Source organism: Megalobrama amblycephala, linkage group LG3 (genome assembly GCF_018812025.1).
Source record: "Megalobrama amblycephala isolate DHTTF-2021 linkage group LG3, ASM1881202v1, whole genome shotgun sequence".
Classification (NCBI taxonomy): domain Eukaryota; kingdom Metazoa; phylum Chordata; class Actinopteri; order Cypriniformes; family Xenocyprididae; genus Megalobrama; species Megalobrama amblycephala.
Window position 1 is genome coordinate 5,387,119 of NC_063046.1, and position 22,391 is coordinate 5,409,509.

Consider the following 22,391-nt stretch of genomic DNA (forward strand, 5'->3'; position numbering starts at 1 on the left):
TCCCTTGAGACTGACTCACGATGAGATTTGCTGTGAAAACTTCACAATGATACGGTCTTGAATGGTGTAAGTATCATTAATAAATTCTCTCAGAAATAATTTTAAGAATGCATTTTTAAAACAATATCTATTGTTGTATTTGTGAAAACAAAATCATGCTACTAAATTAAATATTCTTAACATTTAAGGAGATTCAATAAGATCAGCAACAGCATAAAAGTTTGTATTATGTGACTTATTTACTTCCTTGATAAGCATGTAACACAAACTGAATTTAATCTTTCAAAGATTTTGGCATTTCATGGAATTCTTTAAGAAAGGAAGCTAATTGTATTATTTGGTCAAGAACCTCAGAATTATGCACAAAAGAAAACTTGAGAAATGTTTTTGTTTGTTATCCACACAATGAAAGTCAATGGACTTTCAATGTTGTTTGGTTTTGAATGTTCTTTAAAAAATCTTCTTTTGTGTTCCACAGAGGAAATAAAGTCATACAGGTTTGGAACGGCTTGAGGGAGAGTAAATGAAGACAGAATCTTCATTTTTGAGTTGACTATCCCTTTAACCCCAGCAACAATGGAACCATCCAAAAATCGCTGTCAGCGCAGCAGCACCATGAATGAAGGTTCTAATGTGCCGTAAGAGAATGTTCTTAATTATTATAAGAATTGGGTTTTAAACAAAAATGTGATTGTATTAAGTCTGACTTCTCAGTTTAAAACATTGTTTCTATTAGATTATTTATAATTGCATGTATATTCATGCTGAAAAATTATTAATCAAATATTTATTTTTTACATAACAAAATGGTTGATGGGTATTTAGTGTTAAATTCTTCCTACACAAATATTCTGTAAATATTTGCCCCCATCTGCATTTTACAGAAGGCCAAGTCTTCCACCACGCAGACTAGCTTTGATTCACAGAGGACCTCCAAAACGATTCCTTTTACACACAGAGAGAAAAGTGCTTGATGATCATGGAAAAGTCAGAAAATGGACTTTTGGGAAAAAAGACACTAGAAAAGCAAACAAAATTGTTCTGTTGGTGGGAGAGACCGGCGCTGGCAAGACGACTCTCATCAACACCATGGTCAACTACTTACTGGGAGTGAAGTTTGAGGATGAAATATGGTATGAAATCACAGAAGAAGAAGCCAAAGACCAATCAGAATCACAAACATCTGAAATCACCATGTATGAGGTCTTTCCTATTAAAAGTCCCATATCTCTCACCATCATCGACACTCCAGGATACGGAGACACTAGAGGACTGGAAAAAGATCTGGAAGTTGCTGAGAATTTATCTATGCTGTTTCAGAACAATGATGGAGTTTGTGAAATCGACGCTGTGTGTTTTGTGACTCAAGCGTCTAAGAATCGTCTCTCAGACAGACAGCATTACATTATCAGTTCAATTCTGTCTTTGTTCGGAAAAGACATTGTGAAAAATATTCTGTTTTTAATCACTCACTCAGATGGTATGGAACCCAATAATGTCATCGGTGCAATTAATAAAGCTAGAATCCCCTGCAGACGAGACCACAATAACCAACCTGTTTATTTCTTGTTCAACAACCGGCAGGCTGATGCCCGTCACACTAAAGATCGTCATATTCGTGCTCAAAGAGATGCCTGGGAAGACAGCATGGGTGGCATGAAGCATTTCCTTCAATCTCTGACTCTAAAGAACAGAAGAAGTTTGGAGTTGACTTCAGATGTCCTGATAGAGCGCATTCAATTTGAAGCGTCCATCTGCAACTTACAGCTGCGAGTTCAAGAGAAAGAGCTGAAAAAGTCTGAAAAACTTCAGATCCAGGAGGCAATGAAAGTAAACAGGGAAAAGATTGAGGAGAGTAAAAATTTTACCATTAAAGTAAAAAAGACTGTGAAAACAAAGGTGCCAATTGAGAGCAAGTCATGGAAGCACAGGAAGGCGACAACCTGCACCGTCTGTGAGGAAAACTGCCATGAGTTTGACTGCTGGTGGGTTTCTAATCCCAGCAAATGTGAAGTCATGAAAGACGGATACTGCACCGTGTGTACAGGGAAGTGTCACCACAGCAAACACGTCAAAGAAAACAAAAAATACGTCATCAGCACCTCGAGCACGACAATGGAGTTTGACTCTATAAAAATGGAATACGAAAAAGCCCAAGAACAAACCAAGACATATTTGGTTTTAATGGAACATCTTGACAAAGATCTGAAGGAGATTGAGGACCAAAAGTCAATTCTTCTGTCTGATGCTTACCAGAACATCAAGCATCTGTCTCAGATCGCATTAAAGCCAGACTCGGCCTTCACTCTTCAGCATCTGGACTTCTTCATCCCCAGAGTGAAGGAGGCTGGGAAAGTAAACTGGGCCCGAGAGCTGGAGGAAATGAGGAGAAAAGCTGTAGCTGAAGAAGCAAATAAAGACGCTCTGAGTTATCTGAAAGCTGGTCTGGCAAAACTGTTCCTTGGTGAGCATCATTGAACAGATTTAGTACAAGTGAAACAATCAACTGGTAAAAGACTGCAGCTTACAATGAGAAATCAATGACTTCTGTACACAGGTGTTTCAACAGCACTTGTATATACCAGGGGTTGACTTTAATTACAACTTACTGATTTCAACTATGTTCTTTTTGTAATATGAAGGTCACACACAAAATGCTTTGGAATCCTTTTGTCATTCCTTTTTCGTTTATTTGTGCTGCTTTTTGTGTACATATTTTTCTTTTACCCTTATTCCATACTTTCTTAGAATCTGAAACATTTAAAAATATAAATATAGATTAAAATTTTTGAAACGTTATAATATACACAAAGGACTTAACCATAAGTAATTTGTTTTAAGCAATTTTAATTACTATATATGCTAAATATGTCAAGACTGTCATCTGTGCTGTATTACACTATTATACAGTATGTACAGTATTATATTTATATTTTTGTATACTGTGTTGTATCCTTATTAAAAGGTGAATAATGTTGTCCTTGAATTGACTTGTATAGTCTCATTTAACTACAATATGAAAACTGTAAGCAGACATGTGAGCAAGTGCAAACTGATGTGATAAACAACCACAGAAAACTTACTCTGCGAATCAAGGCTACATGAAAGGGCCCATTGAACAAAGGGCCCATTGAACATTGTTCCCCTTTCTGTAAGAGAGTCAGGCTTTTACAGCCGTAAAGACGGGGTTGAGTCTAATTTTAGATCTTTGGGTTCTGAACCATAATCTGATGATCTACAGTTTTTGGTGCTGGTGCTCAAGAATATTGTGTCTAAAATTCAATCCGAGGTTTGGTTTGTCACAATAGATATTATGAATGCATACATTCATATAGAAATTCTACCACAACAGAGGAAGTATCTCAGGTGCCAGTTGCATAAACTTCAGGGGTAATCAATGTTATTTTTCCAATAGCAATTACACCAATCTACCCTTTTATGTAATGGACTTTGAAAAAATTGTGTCTTAACTTTTAAGACTAGTCTAATTGGTTTATGTAACTGGCCCCAGGTTTTCTTTCGGGGGTGAAACTTACAATATTGGATGCTTCCCTTGGGCCTACTGTAGCACTGTCACCCCCAGTGTTCACAAAGTGTATGGATGCTGTGCTGTCTCCATTGATACAGGAGGGTATCTGCATACTCAATTACATTGATGACTAGCTCATATTTACCCAGTTGAGCTAGCATTTCAGAATTGAGATGACGTTCTCGCTCATCTGAAAAAACTCGCTCATCTGGTGTGGGATTCAAACTCAATGCAGGCATAACTATCTCCTGTTTGAGTAGAGTCCATTCTGACTCTAATTAAAGAAGTCAAGCTAGTTCAAGAGATTTCTGTCCATCAATACAAAATGCTTATGGAAGCTGCTGCCGATGTTGGGGCTTATGTACATGAGACTGTTTCAGTTCTGGTTAAAAAGCAGGGGATTCCACTCATTGTATATCCCCTTTAAGAAGTTAAGGGTAATTCGGGTAATGCTTTGTTCCCTTTATGTGTAGAAAAGACCCTGGTTTCTCACCTTGGATCCCACACTGGGGGCACATTTTCATTTTCTACAAATGCCTCCCTCAGAGGTTGGGGTGCCATTCTAGATGGTCACCCAGCACAAGGGGTTTGGGAAGGCCGACATCTACTTTGGCACATAAATTGCCTGGAGATTAAGGCTGTATTTCTGACTCTCAGGTACTTTCTCCCAGGCCTGAGAGGCTACCATGTGTTGGTGTGGACAGACAACATATCAGTAGTCTCTTACAAAAATTACCAGGACGAACTGTGTTCACGCCCCTGTTCAGGTTGGTGCAGCAGATCCTGCTCAAGACAAACTGCTCTCTCTGAGTCTACATGTGAGTCTACATTCCAGGGCATTCAAACGTGAGAGCAGATATCCTGTCGAGGCTGGGGCTGAGGCTTGGGAAATGGAGAATCCATCCCAAGGTGGTGAAGTTAATATTCAGACCCTTTGCTGTGACACTCATATATTTAACTCAGGTGCTGTCCATTTCTTCTGATCATCCTTGAGATGGTTCTACACCTTCATTTGAGTCCAGCTGTGTTTGATTATACTGATTGGACTTGATTAGGAAAGCCACACACCTGTCTATATAAGACCTTACAGCTCACAGTGCATGTCAGAGCAAATGAGAATCATGAGGTCAAAGGAACTGCCTGAAGAGCTCAGAGAGAGAATTGTGGCAAGGCACAGATCTGGCCAAGGTTACAAAAAAAAAAATTCTGCTGCACTTAATGTTCCTAAGAGCACAGTGGCCTCCATAATCCTTAAATGGAAGACGTTTGGGACGACCAGAACCCTTCCTAGAGATGGCCGTCTGGCCAAACTGAGCTATCAGGGGAGAAGAGCCTTGGTGAGAGAGGTAAAGAAGAACCCAAAGATCACTGTGGCTGAGCTCCAGAGATGCAGTCGGACAAGACACATGAAAGCCCGCCTAAGGGACTCCAAGATGGTGAGAAATAAGATTCTCTGGTCTGATGAGATCAAGATAGAACTTTTTGGCCTTAATTCTAAGCGGTATGTGTGGAGAAAACCAGGCACTGCTCATCACCTGTCCAATACAGTCCCAACAGTGAAGTATGGTGGTGGCAGCATCATGCTGTGGGGGTGTTTTTCAGCTGCAGGGACAGGACGACTGGTTGCAATCGAAGGAAAGATGAATGCGGCCAAGTACAGGGATATCCTGGACGAAAACCTTCTCCAGAGTGCTCAGGACCTCAGACTGGGCCGACGTTTACCTTCCAACAAGACAATGACCCTAAGCACACAGCTCAAATAACGAAGGAGTGGCTTCACAACAACTCTGTGACTGTTCTTGAATGGCCCAGCCAGAGCCCTGACTTAAACCCAATTGAGCATCTCTGGAGAGACCTAAAAATGGCTGTCCACCAACGTTTACCATCCAACCTGACAGAACTGGAGAGGATCTGCAAGGAGGAATGGCAGAGGATCCCCAAATCCAGGTATGAAAACCTTGTTGCATCTTTCCCAAAAAGACTCATGGCTGTATTAGATCAAAAGGGTGCTTCTACTAAATACTGAGCAAAGGGTCTGAATACTTAGGACCATGTGATATTTCAGTTTTTCTTTTTTAATAAATCTGCAAAAATGTCAACAATTCTGTGTTTTTCTGTCAATATGGGGTGCTGTGTGTACATTAATGAGAAACAAAAATGAACTTAAATGATTTTAGCAAATGGCTGCAATATAACAAAGAGTGAAAAATGTAAGGGGGTCTGAATACTTTCCGTACCCACTGTATGTATTTGATCATTTCTGTTATCCAATAATAATAATGACAAATGTATAAAACCTATCATAATATTTAACCTGTTAATGAGTGATGCCAGAGAAGGGCGGAGTTTGGCCTATAAAATAGGAAGGCCAGACTCAGTGTGTAATGCCACACCAGCAGAGGGAGCCCTCGCCTGAGTACTGACTGTGTCCTACTCCCTCTGCTTCTATTCTTACTTCCTGTTTGCTCAGTATTTCAGGGTGTGGCTATGCACCTGGCCTTTGCGAAGTATTGCCAGTCTAACTGCCTTACCGAGCGTTTATCACTAATCCTGCATGTTTACCTTGTGTATGATTCTGCTTGTTTATCCTGTTTACGTCTGTTGGATTTTCCCTTTGCTTTGGTAGCCTGATTCGGACTGATTATTGTGTTTGCCTGTTTCCACTCCACTTCCCTTTGGATTACCCTTGTGTTTTGGTTGCTCGACTGGACGGCTTTCCTGTTGTGACCCATTGTCTGGCTTTACGTTCCTGCCCTTTAATAAACTCTGCAAATGGATTCTAACGCCGCCTCAGCCTCGTCCTTACACAGTGGTACCTCGAGCAAACTTTCAAACCTTTGTGTATTGTGGATACAGTTTTTATTTTCTTGTTTTGTTGCTTCTTTGGTACTTTTGGGGGTTCTGTGTGCACCTGTGAAAAATTACATTAAACAAATCAGTCAATAACAAGCGTCAAGAGTTTTGTCCTATTTATTTATGTATGTATTTCTTCATTTTATTATTTTCTGACATTTCAATTGACTTTAGAGAGGGTGAACATCAGTTTCTCTCCAGTATAGTCCAACATTACATCTCTATTGTTCTATAAAAACATGCAACAATAAGAGAGGAATGTTTGAAAAACAAAACAAAATATCAGAAAAAATAAACCAGAATAGTCATGACATCATCAAAAATATCCAGTCGGAAATTGAAGACCTGTGTGCACAAGGAAACAATTGTATTTTCAGTACTTACCAACACTTATGAAAGTGAAATAATATGCTGATGGGCAACAATATTCACTAATTTGCTGGCATTCAAATGTTTCAAATACATAGAGACAATATACAATATATTTAACGTACAAGACCGGCAGTAGCTTATAATATTACTACAGTAAGTTAATGCTTTTATAAAGCATTTGACACTCTGCAGCATGGATTAATTTTTCAAAAAAAAGGTTTGGATTTGGAGATTTCTTCTGCAGTGCCATAAAAACTTTATACCAGAATGACAGTAGTTCTGTTGTTTTAAAACATGGTGCACCGTTTTGAAATTGCAAGGGGAATCAGGCAGGGCTGACCCATTTTGTGTTACCTTCTTGCAGCTCAGCTCCTCTGTACTCACATAAAAACCACCAGTCTGAAAGGAATAACTATTGCTGAAGGAGAGGTGATCATCAGTCAGCTTGCTGATGACACAACTCTCTTTTTTAGGGTTAATATGCAGATTCCTCTGACAATAAATATTATTGATTTTTTTTTCTCCAAAGCCTCAGGCCTGCATTTAATTATTCGAAAATGTGAGCATTTTTTATTTTTTTTTGGCTTATATATACACACACTATTGTAGGACTTGGCCTATTTATTAGCTCAATTTAATTGTTACAGGGAATAAGAATTGAATCAACTGTAAATGAGTCAGAATTAATATTTTACACTTCATCAATTATTCGTCCAGCGAAAACTGAGGTTAGAATATTTTACCAATTCTGGATAAAATATTATTCTGCTGTCAACAGTAACAATATTTTATTATGATTATTATTATTATAATTATTATATTATTATAAGCAAGAGGTAACTTGATCTTTTAAGTTTAAGGCAGTAATTTGATACACAGCACAAGAAACTCGTATATGTGAAAAGTTTTATTGACTACTTCTAATGATTACAAGAAACTAAGGCTAAACACACGCATACATACATACGCACACACACACACATTCGCGGAGTTGATATGAGTTAAGAAGAAAGTCCCAAATACTAACTAAACATCGCAACCTGAGGAAAATCATAAAAGCAGAGCTTTGGCTTGATTCTTTAGGTTTAAAGGAGTTTCACCAGTTTCCAGCAAGAGAGAGAAGTTTGCTTGTACCTGCGTTTGCTCTGACAGCTGAGGTAATCGGGTTGTTCTGCGACTCATGTGCAGCGGAGTCCCGTTCTGGATTGGCTGTCTTTCAGGTGACGTCTTCTCGGGAAAACCCTTCGTGAGTTGCGCGGAAGCTTTAAAGTTGTTGCCGGCTGGTGAAACGCGCTGTTCTGAGCAGTTTTCTTCTTTGGAGACTTTGGTCAGATGTTTCACAGAGTGTTTTGGAGTCTGGATGTGACGGCTGTTGAATGGTCAGCTGTGCGGCTCGTGGTTGAAGTCGGCGACTGTTAGATGGAAAATCATCCCCGGTCAATCAGTTCTCAGCTTCTTCTTTTCAGCATGACCCAAGCGACTTTTCAGCCGTGGTCAAAGTAGCGGTGCTTCGGCTACTGGGTTTCAACGACTGTGCTTCAGTCCGACTTCTGACCGACTTCTGACCGATTTCTGACCGATTTCTGACTGATTTCTGACTGATTTCTATTGGGAAAGCATAGTTTTAAAGGGGCAATTTGGCTCCATCCTTCAGATGCGATCCTCCAATGAGACGTTGCTACGGAGATTAGACACGCCTCGTCTATTGTCTATTGATCACATCGCGTGATATCTGTGGAACATTCCCCTGTTTTATTAACAACTTTATAACGTTTCTTAATATCTTCCTGATACTGAATTTCAATGTTTCATTCACACAGAATTACAGAGAATTATAAACTCTGTATTTAGAACTCAAACATGACACACTTCTTACACACATATTACTAGACTGACCTAATTAAAACAATGATTACAAGAGAAAGAAAATGCATACGGGAATACAAACATATAATGCATTGACTCCAACATGTTAGTAATCACATCATAGCATGTGTTATTCTAGATATAGTTAATATTTTAAAATATCAACAATTGTCCTTTTGAGATTGGAGATTGAGTCTGTAAGCATAGAGTCATTGAACAGCGACCAGAGTCACAAGTGACCGGGTCAAAATGGATTGCTCAACACAAAGGAGGTATAGATAGGACAGATTCGTCTTTAAATCCGTTGATGGGTGTTTTCCTGTTCCGTCCGATAATACAAGAGGGTTTTGTGAAAGAATCAATAGATTTAATGTGATCAGACCCACGTGATAGGTTCTGATTAGTTTATTGCTGGTGAGCTAAGAAGTCCTTTAGACAGAGTCCTTTGTTAAAAGAAGTTGCGTCATCACTTCTGTTAAGGCTAGGTGTTTCCTGTCAGGAAATGGATCTTTTGGACCAAATGAAGCTTTGTTCAATCATGTTGTTCATTGATAAAGTCATTGGTAAGTTCTGTCGAGCGAGGCCCTACACTATATTGCCAAAAGTTTTGGGATGCCTGCCTTCAAGTGAACATGAACTTTCATGACATCCCATTTTTAATCCGTAGGGTTTAATATGGAGTTGGCCCACCCTTTGCAGCTATAACAGCCTCAACTCTTCTGGGAAGGCTTTCCACAAGGTTTAGGAGTGTGTTTATGGGAATTTTTGACCATTATTCTGGAAGTGCATTTGTGAGGTTAGGCCAGGGGTAGGCAAGTTCGGTCCTAGAGAAGCTCCTAGCTCCAACCCTCAAAAAAAACCTTCAGCTGCCCATAGCCTTAGTAATCCTGAAGAGCTTGATTAGCTTGTTCAGGTGTGTTTGATTAAGGTTGGAGCTAAACTCAGCAGGACAGCAGCTCTCTAGGCCCGAACTTGCCTACCCCTGGGTTAGGCAGTGATGTTTGCTTGTTTTTTTTTGTTTGTTTTTTTTTCCAAAAAAAGTTTGATCATTTCATCTTGATAAATATGAAATCAGTTTTTATACATTCCTCTGAATAGGCATCACGGCCGTTTTACAGACTATCATGGGTAATGCACAGAGTAAAGTCTGATGAGCAACAGTAAGAAAAGTGACATAAGTCATGAGATATTATTGAGAAAACCACAAATAAATCATCCTTCAGTCTCACCATAACAGTATATTTTGCTGCATAATGAAATAACCAGAAATCTGGTTCTGAGTAAAATATGTGAATAAATACATATATTAAGCATTTATATCAAGGGAGTTAAAAATGGCTCACTGCTTGGTATTACGTTAAAGTCACCCTTTGTTATAAGTGCTTATCAACGATTTATAATGCATTTGTAAACAAGTTATTAGTCATCAACAAACACCTTTATAAACCCTTTAAAAAGGGAACCTTAATGTAAAGTGTTACCATTACGGTTTGTCTATTGGTTGTATTAATTTTGTGAAGCGACCTTGGGTTCTTGAAAGGGACTATAAAAAATAAACATGTTATTATTGTTATTATTATTATTATTATTATAGCAAAGGACCAAAAAGAAAGATGCACCTTTAATTTTCAACCTCGTATGGATAAAGTTCAGAAGAGATTTAACCATGTCTATAAAGAGATCTCTCTTTGAGAGGTAGGGTTTACTTCTTATGTAGCCCCGAGTATTTAAAAAAAGACAGATAAAAAAAAAAATGCTTAAAATGTTTTAAACTCTTTTCATAGACAGTCATTACAATGAAATGTAACAGTCATTACAATGAAAAATATTTTGACATTAAATTGCGGTACAAAATTGCACTTGTTCCATGTAAGATTGTTCTTGTTTAGCCAGCAGGGGGCAGCCAAGCTTAGCTGACTAACAGAACAGAAATAGAATTCAGTGATGAGTGTCCAATGTCGGTGTGCACGCAACGGAAAACGCTTCTTGTTTAACATGTGTTTTTCATGTTCTTCAACAGGTAAGCTGACAATAATCATTACTGTAGTAATGCCCAACAGTACTGTGATTTTTTTTTTTTTTATTCTTGTGAGGTTTCTTGTGCTTGCAATTTCACCCGGACCTATTTTTAGGTGTGCCAGCTGCCACTGTGGCCTGTGCATTTGAGTTCATAAGCAAATCTCATGTAGGCATATATAATCAAAATAAATGAAGAGGATATTGTGTTATGTTATGAAGCTTGTTAAGTTTAAGTGCTTATGAACTTATTAAATTGAATAGCCTACGCCCAAAAACTACACATGTAAATATTTATTTGCAATATAATTTATTCTTATAAAAAAGCGAATGACATGCAAAACCCTGCACAAGGCGTTCATGGAAGAAGTCAAGTCACCTTTATTTATATAGCGCTTTTTACAATGCAGATTGTGTCAAAACAGCTTTACAGTGATATATAACTTTGGCTGCACAGCAGCTCTTGGTGTCAATGCAGGCAGATCAAAGAGTTCTTTAATCAGATCTTAAGAGATTTAATGTCATTTACCTTCAGTTGATTTCATCTCAGGCTTTTTACTTGTTATTTATACAACAGGGCTAAAAGCATACCCTAATAAACATATGCTTTTTACTACACCCGTTAAGTGAGCCGGCACATTTACTTCTTGACTAGTGCAGACTATAATGCCAAAGACTGACTTCGATTTCTTTTGATCAGATATTGATTATTCTTCTTGCACAGTGTAAAAGTACAAACATATTTTAATATTTTAAATCTGTTTTAAACAATTCTGAAAAAGATATGTGAAATAAAACCTCAAAAGAACCTCAGAATTTAGTTTTGTTTATAGTTATATTATGTGATCATAATAATAAATGCAGACAGATAATGGATTCACTTGTGTTTTCTTAATCACAGCAACAATGGCATAATTCAAAAGTCAGCGCCGGTGCAGCAGCATGGATAAACCTCCCAGTATGCTGTAAGAGATTGTTCTTATGCATTACTCACTTGGTTCAATGGACCAGAATAACTGGATTTTTAAGCAAAAATTGCAATATTTCATTATGAAGCAATATACCATAAAGCATCAAAATAAACTACTAAAGAAACTTTCATCAACATATCAGCTAATACAGTTAAAAATATTTATATTACAAATTGTATAATATAGAATAATACATTCTTAATATTTATGTTCTCTTTAGATCTGATGTTTTTCATCTCAAAGAGGAATTCATTAGACTCTATGAGAGAGATCACCTTGAACTCCAGCAGTGCATAAAGAGACTGAGTCATCTCGTTAAAACTTTTGAAGAAGATTTCAGATGTGCTACTGAAGCATCCATGATCGGAGGAATAGCAGGAATAGTTGGAGGGGTCGCCATGATTGCAGGATCAGCTTTAGCTCCGTTCACTCTGGGGGCTTCAGCTGTTGTCGGTGGAGCAGGAGCGGCGGTGGCCGCAGTTGGTGAAATCGGTGGTGAATTCTTCAACGCCTTGAAAATGATCCACCAGGAAAATATATGTCAAAACATCAAAAATGGACTTGAAGAATTTCAGAACAAAATCAATCCTATGATTGACATTTTGAAAGACATTTGTCAATGCACTAATGAAATATTGAGCCAATTTAATACATCAGAGTGTGATATCAGTGCTTTTAGTAATTGTGTTGCCTCCGCCAGTGAATTAATATGTAAATATGACATTGGTAAAGCGGCTGCACAGTTGTCTAAATCGACTAGAAACCTAGAAGAAATTCTTGCTGGTCTTGTGCACAACATTCACTCTGTTATCAATGATAACGTGGCCCTCGATGACATGGACAATCTTGCAAAAAATGGCCAAATAAGTGAAAGTGAGATCAACTCCAATGCTGGTAAATTCATTGTTAAAATGAGGAAAGTAATTGATGAGTTACAGAACATCATGGATGAGCTTAAGAAAACAAAAGACATAATTGAAAAAGAATTAAAACCAGTAAGATCTTTATTGACAAGAATGTTTAAGTTTTACATTCCCTTGCTATGTGTTCTGTTAATCGGAATTTTATTTGCATTTAAATTCATAGGTCCTGGAACAACAGCAGTTATTTGGGCAAGTTAGTGGAATACAGAAAGGTAACAGCACAATGTTCAATCTCAGTCAGGATTCCATCCGATTATTTTGATGAAACATTTCAGAAAAGGTTGTCGTACGAATAAACTCTGTATTTTTTAATATAATAGGTATGTATATTATTTTGTAAAGTGATTATTTTTGGTTTTCTTATGTTTTGACGAGTGATCTGTTTTTGCTTGTATTGTTTGTATTGAGAAGCAGCACTAAGGATTAACTGCTTGAGACTGTTCACGTGTGTTTGAGTTGTCCACACGTGAGATTGAAATTGCTGTGTGACGCAGTTTAGGCAGAGACATCATTTTGGGAAGATTCAAGTTTCCAGAACATTTTGTTACTCTGCCATCCGAATGACATTTCAGTTTGATTAATCTCCAGTTTGATCCATTTCATTTTGGAGCATTGAAGTTGAGTAGACTTTAAAGTTAGCTGCTTCATTTTCTGTCTCAAGTTCATTTCAACGCAAGCTACATCAAATGTGGATCTCTATTCATCATTCTATGGACTGGTATTTTCACAGTTTATTTTATTTTATTTTTGAACTGCAGAAAAGTGAACTGTGACAGTTCAAGTGAACTGAGAAAGCTAAAGTGAGCTGTGAGTGAACATTTAAAAGAACATTTCATTTAAGTGCTCATTTTGAAATGAGATTTCATTGTGTATGAAAGTGATCTTTTGTGGTGAGAACTTATCTTAAGTTTTGTTTACTTTGGGAATCATTACAAGGCTTTTTCAGTTTTGAGGTATGGTGGATCCAAAATGGTCAATATTCATACATTTTATTCATATTTCATTTTAATCATTTATGGCTTATGATTTATCAACATTATCTTTGATTTCATATATGCGTGTACTCCTACTCCATATATTAATCCTCATCATATTTTCAAGTATTTACTCTTTATTGTACTCATTTACGGTTATTCTTCATTGTATCTTCTTGTATCTTTAAGAGTATGTATGCTTGCTTGTTACGTCCCCTGGTGGCGTAGAGGTATGAGGAAGACGTACAAAATAAAAAAATTTAAACACAACCCTTTCAATTTTGGTCTCTGGGGGAGTACTGTGGGAGAATGACACAAGGACAACGGACATACAATAAGTGCCTTATTTACAATGGAAATATAATTTACACAAATGAAAACAAAATCATTATTAACAGCTATATACAAAGAAAAGAAAAAAAAATATATAAATTGAAAAGCCACAGAGAAAAGATAATGAGCGGTGCTAAACAAACGAAAATAACAAAACCAAAACATTTATCTAATTCCCTGCCCTCTAACTAAAAACAAAACCAGAAAATAAAGAAATCTTAGGCGTTCAACACGCCATAACTAAAGCTTCACTAGCTGACAAACAAAACGTACACAAGGTTGCACATGCTCCTTCCCTAATGAATTTGAATCAGAATTTGTTGCTCATTTGAACTTGATATACTTTTGTATCAAAATCTGTCTGTTTCCATCTCTGCAGACATGAGATAATGCAAGATCTGCAATATTCTCTTAAAGGTGTCAAAACAACACCTTGTATTTTCATCTGTCTTTGACTTTTGACCAGTCACTCTGACCTAGCTGTTACACCAACTATGACACAACGGATAATGGTCTGTTTGACCTTTTCTTATTAGACCAAAAGTTTAAGTGGGATGTAAGTTTTCCTATGCTTATGGTATGGTATTGTATATTAAGAGATGGACTAATGAAGCGGTATTTACAAGCCTGCTTCAGTTGCACTGAGTGTTTTTGAGGCTGCTGTCACCGATCAGTTTCTGTGAGGATATGTGCATTCCTACCAGGACATTCTTATCATTCTCTAATGATAAATCATGGTCTACTGGGAAACTCAAACAGCTTTGTCATGCCAAAGGTGCTTGATGCTTACAAGAGTGGAGATAAAATCTTCTGTAACCAGGCAGAAACAGACTAACAAAGGAGATCAGAGTGGCTAAAAGTAGCTACTCTGACAAGCTGAAAGTTTGCTTCGTCTGGAGTCCTCGCAGGAGATAGATAAGCAGTAGTTGAAGGGAAACTCCACCACACCTGAAACACAAAGAAACCTGTATGAATAAGGAAACAACTAACACCATTAAATATTTTCTGTACTTGCCAATGTGAAAGAACATGCTGACAGGCAACAAAATGTGAACAAACAAAAAGATGAAACAACATGCTTAGAGTAGTTTAATGTTGATTTAGGATGTAATTGTTTTTCAGTCATTTTAATTCAGCTGTGCATGGTTTCACAGACCTGCACAAACAGTTCCTCTAAAACAAATAAATTACAGCCGAGAATTCCTTTAAAATGTGTGACATATAGCACACGTACGTCTGCAAGACGTCTGTTAAAGATCACTTAATCTGGAAAGCATCTGCTGTTTACAAACATCTAATAGACGTCTTTAAGATGTCAGTTTTACATACATTCTAAATCATAAACATCTTAAAGACGTCTTCTAAACGTCTATTTGACATCTGACAGGATACGTCCTATAGACGTATTCCAGATGAGCAAACACCCTAAATAATACGTCTTCCAGATGTAAACACGCACATCAAATAGACGTCTCCGAGATGTACGTGTGCTATCATACTGACTGACATTCCTGGAAATCCCAGAGCATGAGAGATGAACTCTTCTTATCATAAATCACTCAAAAGATATACACTGAAGCAGCAATGGATTCCAGAATCTCCCCCTTCACTTGAGCACTGATACGTTTCCGTATGTTGTTCTGTCTCTTTCAACATTCCTTCTGAGTTTCATTCATGTTTATTTCATGCCGCTCCAACACGATCACATGAGAATGCGTATCAATAGTACGAGTTTGTAATCTCGTACAATATATACGGCAAAATTAGTTTTGGCGTGCTTATGGTACGCACTTTATGGCGTGTATATGATACACTCTTGGTTAGGATGGGGGTGGGGGGGGTGGGGGGTTCATACGTATAATACGTCAAAAAGTGCGTATGCACGCGAAAAACTGCGTACCATAAGCACGCCAAAACTCATTTTGCCGTTTAAATTCTACGAGATTACAAACTCGTACTATTGATACGTATTTTCGTGTGATAGGGCTCGCCACAATTATACTGTAGTAAGTAGGGATGTCTAGATCCGATCACGTGATCGGAAATCGGGCCCGATCATGTGGTTTCAGACTCGATCGGAATCGGACGTTACCTCCCGATCAGGACTCGGATATATATGTATATATATATTCTCATTATTTTTAACACATCTATAGTGATGCGGTGGCACAGAGTTAGGCCTGTTTCACACTGCAAGCGTAAGCGGCGCGTGAGTAGCGCATATTTTTTTCAGCGTGCATGTCAACCAACGGATGCATTCACACAGGCAGCAGGAGCAGCTCGTAAAGCGTCAGGCAGGAGCGTCGCGAAAGCAGCAGTGCCGCGATCGTCTCGGCACCGAGTCTATCCCTGTGTCTCAATCAGCTCCCTAGCTCCCTAGGTCGTGAATCAGTATATAATGAAAGTGAATGTGGCTGATACCCTGATCAGTGCCCTGACTACTGAATAGGGAGCTGATTGAGACACACGCTGCGCTGCTGACGCGTAATTAAAGTGAAAGCACACTTTTGATGGACAAAATAAATATAATTTCACACAAAAAGTGTTCAAAATGCACACAATACGCATGTCTAATGTGTTTTAACAAGAATTTGAGTATGACAGAAAAGAAAATTAAGAATCAAAAATAATATTTCGCTCTTCTTTATTCTTTTTTTGATGTATTATAGAAGTATCGGATCGGGACTCGGTATCGGCAGATACTCAAAATCAAATGACTCAGACTCGGACTCAAGGGCAAAAAAACCTGATCGGGACATCCCTAGTAGTAAGAGGGCTCACATCTCTTGTTGCTTAAACTAAAAAGATCGTTCTTGAGATCTGAGATCAACAACAAGATTGTTTAAATGAAGATTATTAAAATCACAGAAATTAAAATGCATACGCAGTGCAGTCTAAAACAATGAAGAAGCAACAAGGAAAACATACTCAAAATTCCATTAACCAGAAACAGCCGACTTTATGAGTAATGACGCTAGAGGTGCAAATGACGTCACTCTGGAAGACGAAACCACCAAAACAGGCTGATATCAGAATTATTTACTAGCTATTTCTGCCATATAAAACCATGTAGGAAAAACCAAGAGTAGTATGTTAATATGTTATTTCAAGCTCAGACGCACAGTTTCAAACACTTCACTACATTGACTGATTCATTCTTCTAACATTATTATGTTTTCAATAAAAAAAAAAATAATTAAATGCTTTGAAAAAAATTAATATCTGCATTTTTAACCATGGTCTGTAGGATTCTGTTTGGCTGGAAGGTGTGCGTTCAAACCATGCAGTGCACAGGTAGTTCCAGTCCGTTTAATTCAAGTTCTATATGTGTTTTTTTAATTAATGAATTAATACATGCATAAAACTACATTCTCACAAAACTAATTAGCTTTTCACTGGTTAAAACAGCAAACAAGTTCTTATTGGGAATTTCATTCATTACCATATCTGAAACAAAACTAGTAATATTCTCAAACAGAGGAGCATACTCTGAAGTGAAACAGCACAATATACAAGTAGATCGCTGACTACAGAGAGCTGAGTGCTTGCAGAAGGTTCATGTACAGTAGGTTTGGCTTGTGAAAAGAAGTCTAATTGTTGAATTACTTGTTACAGTTCAGTGCACTACATTTTAAACTAACTTTGCTTTGTTTTCAGTTGTTTCACAAATGTGTCTCATGCTCCTTTCAATCGTGACAAACTGAAAATGAACTGGTATTACTGGAAATACTAGAGCAGGAGAGACGTCTTTTTCTCTGACTGACTCACGATGAGGTTTGCTGTGAAATCTCCACAACAATACGGTCTCGAATGGTGTAAGTATTATAAATAAATACTCTCTAAAACAAGGAAACTATATTATTCTTAATTTTGTTGTGTGTGTATATATGAAAATTGTGAAAAATATCAACTGAATTTCCAGAGCTTTGAAAACAGAAGAAGTGTGTTCAAAATACCCCTATACAGAATGCTAAATCATATAGTCTTTACTTTTAAGGAGCTTCAAGTCAACAGACAAAATCAGCAACCGTGTAAGTGTTTTATTATTCACTTCCTTGATCACACAGAGTGAATTTTGCTAGTAACTGAATCTTTTAAACATTTATGCAATGCATGGACTATTGCACAAAAACAGATTAAGAAAGGAAGCAATTTTTATTATTTGATCAAGAAGCTCAGAATTATCCACAAAAGAATTTATTTTGAGAAATGTTTGTTTTTTGTCCATGCAATGAAAGTCAATGAGGTCCAATGTTGATTTGTTTTACAATGTTCCTCAAAATATCTTATTTTGTGTTTCACAGAGAAAAACTGAGTCATACAGGTTTGGAACGACATGAGGGAGAGTAAATGAAGACAGAATTTGCATTTTTTGGTGAACTATACCTTTAAACTCAGCAACAATGGAATTACGCCGTAACACCAGTCTGCGCTGCAGTATGTAAGAGAATGTCCTTATGAATTACTTGCTTGATTCAGAATATAAGAATAATTGGGTGTTTAAACAAAAATGTGACTGTTGTATTAAGGCTTTATGGCTGGTGGTATATGTTGATCTTTTACATGTTAACTCTATTCAGTGGGACTTCCTGGTTTATAACAGTTTCTACAAATTACATTATTATGTTCATGCTAAAAAGTATAAATTAACTTTTTTACAGTTTTTAATGGGTATTTAATTTAAAATTCCTGCTACACAAACATTCTGAGAAATATTTTCCTCCATCTGCAGAAAGCCAAGTCTTCCACCACGAAGACCAACTCTGATTCATCAAGGACCTCCGAAACGATACCGACTACATACAGAGAGAAAAGTGCTTGATGATCATGGAAAAGTCAGAAAATGGACTTTTGGGAAAAAAGACACAAGAAAAGCAAACAAAATTGTGCTGTTGGTGGGAGAGACTGGCGTTGGGAAGACCACCATCATCAACACCATGGTCAACTACTTAATGGGAGTGAAGTTTGAGAATGAAGAATGGTATGAAATCACAGAAGAAGCAGCCAGAGACCAATCAGAATCACAAACATCTGAAATCACCATGTATGAGGTCTGTCCTATAAAGAGTCGCATGTCTCTCACTATCATTGATACTCCAGGATACGTAGACACTAGAGGATTGGAAAGAGATCTGGAAGTTGCTGAGAATTTATCTATGCTGTTTCAGAGCAATGATGGAGTTCGTGAGATTGATGCTGTGTGTTTTGTGACTCAAGCATCTAAGAATCGTCTCTCGGACAGACAGCATTACATTATCAGTTCAATTCTGTCTTTGTTTGGAAAAGACATTGTGAACAACATTGTGTTTTTAATCACTCACTCTGATGGTCTTCCACCCAAAAATGTCCTCGGCGCCATTAAAAAAGCTAGAATCCCCTGTAGACGAGACCAAACAGGCCAACCCGTTCATTTCTTATTCAACAATCGACAGGCTGAAGCCCGTCACACTGGAGAACGTTACGTCCGTGCTCAAAGAGATGCATGGGAAGACAGCATGGATGGTATGAAGCATTTCCTTCAGTCTCTGGATGAAAAGAACAGAAGAAGTTTAGAGTTGACTTCAGATGTCCTGATAGAGCGCATTCGATTAGAAGCGTCCATGAGCAACTTACAGATGCGAATTCAAGAGAAAGAGCTGAAAAAGGCTGAGAAAATTCAGATCCAACAGGCAATGAGAGAAAACAAGGAAAAGATTAAGGAGTGTAAAAACTTTACCATTAACATCAAAAAAACGGTCAAAGAGAAGATTCCCATTGAGAGCAAGTCATGGAAGAGCAGGAAGGCGACGACCTGCACCGTCTGTGAGGAAAACTGCCATGAGATTGACTGCTGGTGGGGTTCAAATCCCAGCAAATGTGAAGTCATGAAAGATGGCTTTTGCACCGTGTGCACAGGGAAGTGCCACCACAGCAAACACGTCAAAGAAAACAAGAAATATGTCATGAGCACCTCAAGCAAGCAGTTGGAATATGACTCCATAAAAAAGAAATATGAAAAAGCTCAAAGACTGTCCAAGAGGTTTTCAGTTGTAATGGATTATCTTGATGAAGATCTGCAAGTGATTGAGCACCAGAAGTCAATTCTTCTGTTCAAAGCTTACAAGACCATCAAGCATCTGTCTCAGATCGCATTAAAGCCAGACTCGGCCTTCACTCTTCAGCATCTGGATTTCTTCATCCCCAGAGTGAGGGAGGCTGGGAAAGAAGTCTGGGTCCGAGAGCTGGAGGAAATGAGGAGAAAAGCTGTAGCTGAAGAAGCCAATAAAGATGCTCTGAGTTACCTGAGAGCCGGTCTGGCAAAACTGGGAGATTTCTTTGGTGGGCAGTGAACAAATTCAGAGAAGACAAGAGATGAATCAATGAAAACTGTGAAATACTGTATCCTATATGTGTAACAAAGTTATGATTTTAATTAGTTTTATTGTAAATTCTTCTGAATTCAGCAGCAGTTGTTAATTCCATGTTGCAGTGGTGCCCTCATGTGGTTTGTGTGTGGACTGCAGAAATGTTTAGCTTGACAGAAGATGACGCAACACAGCAGTTGCCATGAGTAGTGCGGTGTGTGAGTTATGCCTGCAATGAAACAAACATTTAGAGGATGTTTTACTTCATTCAACAGTAAAAAGATTTACATCAAGCAACATTTGTGTTCATTCATTCTTTTGGGGTTCATGAGTACGGCCAGAGATTGAGTTGGTGTTCATCAGATCTCAGGAATACTCCTATGTGTAAACATATAGCAAACTACAATGCGAAGTGAAGAAGAAAGACCAGATCTGTGACATATGCTTATAGTGCTCAGTCTTTATCTGAAGTAATAGTAGGCCTTTATGTTCATAATTATGTCTATATAAGGCCTGTTTACACGCGGTATTACAATGCATTTTGGTTGATCGGTGTAAACGGGGTGTAAAACATTTTGAGCTTGTCCACTTTCGATCACTGCCAGAGGTAGTCGAAAACGAATGTGTTTGAACAGCCACAAAAGAAAGCCTACTCTCTGGTTATAGGCATGAGCCCCATCTGATTGGTCGTGGTGGCGGTGTTGCAACTATCAATAGAGATATTCTTAATGTTCTTAATGTTACTCAGAGAACTGAGCACAGGTTTAATTTGTTTGAAGTGTTTGTGCTAAATGTTATACTCTCAGATATACAGTACAGTCCAAAAGTTTGGAACCAATAAGATTTTTAATGTTTTTAAAAGAAGTTTCATCTGCTTACCAAGGCTACATTTATTTAATTAAAAATACAATAAAAAACAGTAATATTGTGAAATATTATTACAATTTAAAATAACTGTGTACTATTTAAATATATTTGACAAAGTAATTTATTCCTGTGATGCAAAGCTGAATTTTCAGCATCGTTACTCCAGTCTTCAGTGTCACATGATCCTTCAGAAATCATTCTAATATGCTGATTTGCTGCTCAATAAACATTTATGATTATTTTCAATGTTGAAAACAGTTGTGTACTTTTTTTTTCAGGATTCCTTGATGAATAGAAAGTTCAAAAGAACAGCATTTATCTGAAATACAAAGCTTCTGTAGCATTATACACTACCGTTCAAAAGTTTGGGGTCAGTAAGAATTTTTATTTTTATTTTTTTGAAAAGAAATTAAAGAAATTAATACTTTTATTCAGCAAGGATGCATTAAATCAATCAAAAGTGGCAGTAAAGACATTTATAATGTTACAAAAGATTAGATTTCAGATAAACACTGTTCTTTTGAACTTTCTATTCATCAAATAATCCTGAAAAAAAATATTGTACACAAATATTTTGTACAATTGTACACATTAAATGTTTCTTGAGCAGCAGATCATCATATTAGAATGATTTCTGAAGGATCATGTGACACTGAAGACTGGAGTAATGATGCTGAAAATTCAGCTTTGCATCACAGGAATAAATTACTTTGTGAAATATATTCAAATAGAAAACAGTTATTTTAAATTGTAATAATATTTCAAAATATTACTGTTTTTTTACTGTATTTTTAATTAAATAAATGTAGCCTTGGTGAGCAGACGAAACTTCTTTTAAAAACATTAAAAATCTTAGTGGTTCCAAACTTTTGGACTGTACTGTATATATTTTATATAAAATAATTATTTAAAGCTATATCTATAACTCATGGGTTGCAAGATTCTGCCAAGGGTCTTCTTTAAAATGAGACCAAACTTAAATCTATGCTCCCAGTCACGCATTTTGTACGCCCCAAAAACCACGCTCTGAATGATGAGTAGATTGTGCAAGCTGCACCTTTTGTTTAACAATAGTTTATTTTAGGTTTATCGCACCATATTGTATATTGTGTCTATGTATTTGAAACATTTGAATTTATTTATTTATTTTTTATTTGACAGGGACATTGCACAATACATATATTGTACAGACCAATGGACTGATAGTAACTGTAAAGTATTCTTGTTAAAGTACAATGTCGTTTTGACCATAATATTGTACCATATCTAGCTTGTATATAAATATTACATTAGTATAGAAAATACTATACATACCCATACCCATTCTGTGATGCCAAACAACT

The 22,391-nt window shown here is 37.2% G+C and overlaps 3 protein-coding genes across 5 annotated transcripts; all 3 read left to right on the forward strand.

Annotated features, from left to right (window-relative positions):
* Nucleotides 1-2,986, forward strand: LOC125264344. Its single transcript, XM_048183591.1, has 3 exons — nucleotides 1-66; nucleotides 479-638; nucleotides 885-2,986. Exons 2-3 carry the CDS (start codon nucleotides 577-579, stop codon nucleotides 2,476-2,478), a joined length of 1,656 nt encoding a protein of 551 aa, XP_048039548.1. The 5' UTR covers nucleotides 1-66; nucleotides 479-576; the 3' UTR covers nucleotides 2,479-2,986.
* Nucleotides 2,987-10,551: 7,565 nt separating this feature from the next.
* Nucleotides 10,552-13,774, forward strand: LOC125264345. 2 transcript variants are annotated; one of them, XM_048183593.1, is made up of 4 exons: nucleotides 10,552-10,640; nucleotides 11,538-11,601; nucleotides 11,828-12,501; nucleotides 12,694-13,774. In XM_048183593.1, the coding sequence occupies exons 2-4, from the start codon at nucleotides 11,579-11,581 to the stop codon at nucleotides 12,726-12,728; spliced, it is 732 nt and encodes a 243-aa protein (XP_048039550.1). In that variant the 5' UTR covers nucleotides 10,552-10,640; nucleotides 11,538-11,578; the 3' UTR covers nucleotides 12,729-13,774. The 2 variants fall into 2 exon arrangements, with proteins under 2 accessions (XP_048039550.1, XP_048039549.1); XM_048183592.1 differs by having other exon boundaries at nucleotides 11,828-13,774.
* Nucleotides 13,775-17,441: 3,667 nt separating this feature from the next.
* Nucleotides 17,442-21,010, forward strand: LOC125264346. 2 transcript variants are annotated; one of them, XM_048183595.1, is made up of 4 exons: nucleotides 17,442-17,652; nucleotides 17,760-17,868; nucleotides 18,142-18,278; nucleotides 18,570-21,010. In XM_048183595.1, exons 3-4 carry the CDS (start codon nucleotides 18,241-18,243, stop codon nucleotides 20,164-20,166), a joined length of 1,635 nt encoding a protein of 544 aa, XP_048039552.1. In that variant the 5' UTR covers nucleotides 17,442-17,652; nucleotides 17,760-17,868; nucleotides 18,142-18,240; the 3' UTR covers nucleotides 20,167-21,010. The 2 variants fall into 2 exon arrangements, with proteins under 2 accessions (XP_048039552.1, XP_048039551.1); XM_048183594.1 differs by having other exon boundaries at nucleotides 17,443-17,652; nucleotides 17,835-17,868.
* The last annotated feature ends 1,381 nt before the right edge of the window (nucleotides 21,011-22,391 follow it).

Bases quoted from the DNA above. Each gene is read 5' to 3' on its own strand.
- LOC125264344 (XM_048183591.1), top strand. From the start codon at position 577: ATGGAACCATCCAAAAATCGCTGTCAGCGCAGCAGCACCATGAATGAA. The intron at 639-884 runs GTAAGAGAATGT...TGCATTTTACAG, and splicing joins AATGAAGGTTCTAATGTGCC to AAGGCCAAGTCTTCCACCAC.
- LOC125264346 (XM_048183595.1), top strand. From the start codon at position 18,241: ATGGAATTACGCCGTAACACCAGTCTGCGCTGCAGTAT. The intron at 18,279-18,569 runs GTAAGAGAATGT...CTCCATCTGCAG, and splicing joins ACCAGTCTGCGCTGCAGTAT to AAAGCCAAGTCTTCCACCAC.
- LOC125264345 (XM_048183592.1), top strand. From the start codon at position 11,579: ATGGATAAACCTCCCAGTATGCT. The intron at 11,602-11,827 runs GTAAGAGATTGT...TGTTCTCTTTAG, and splicing joins GATAAACCTCCCAGTATGCT to ATCTGATGTTTTTCATCTCA.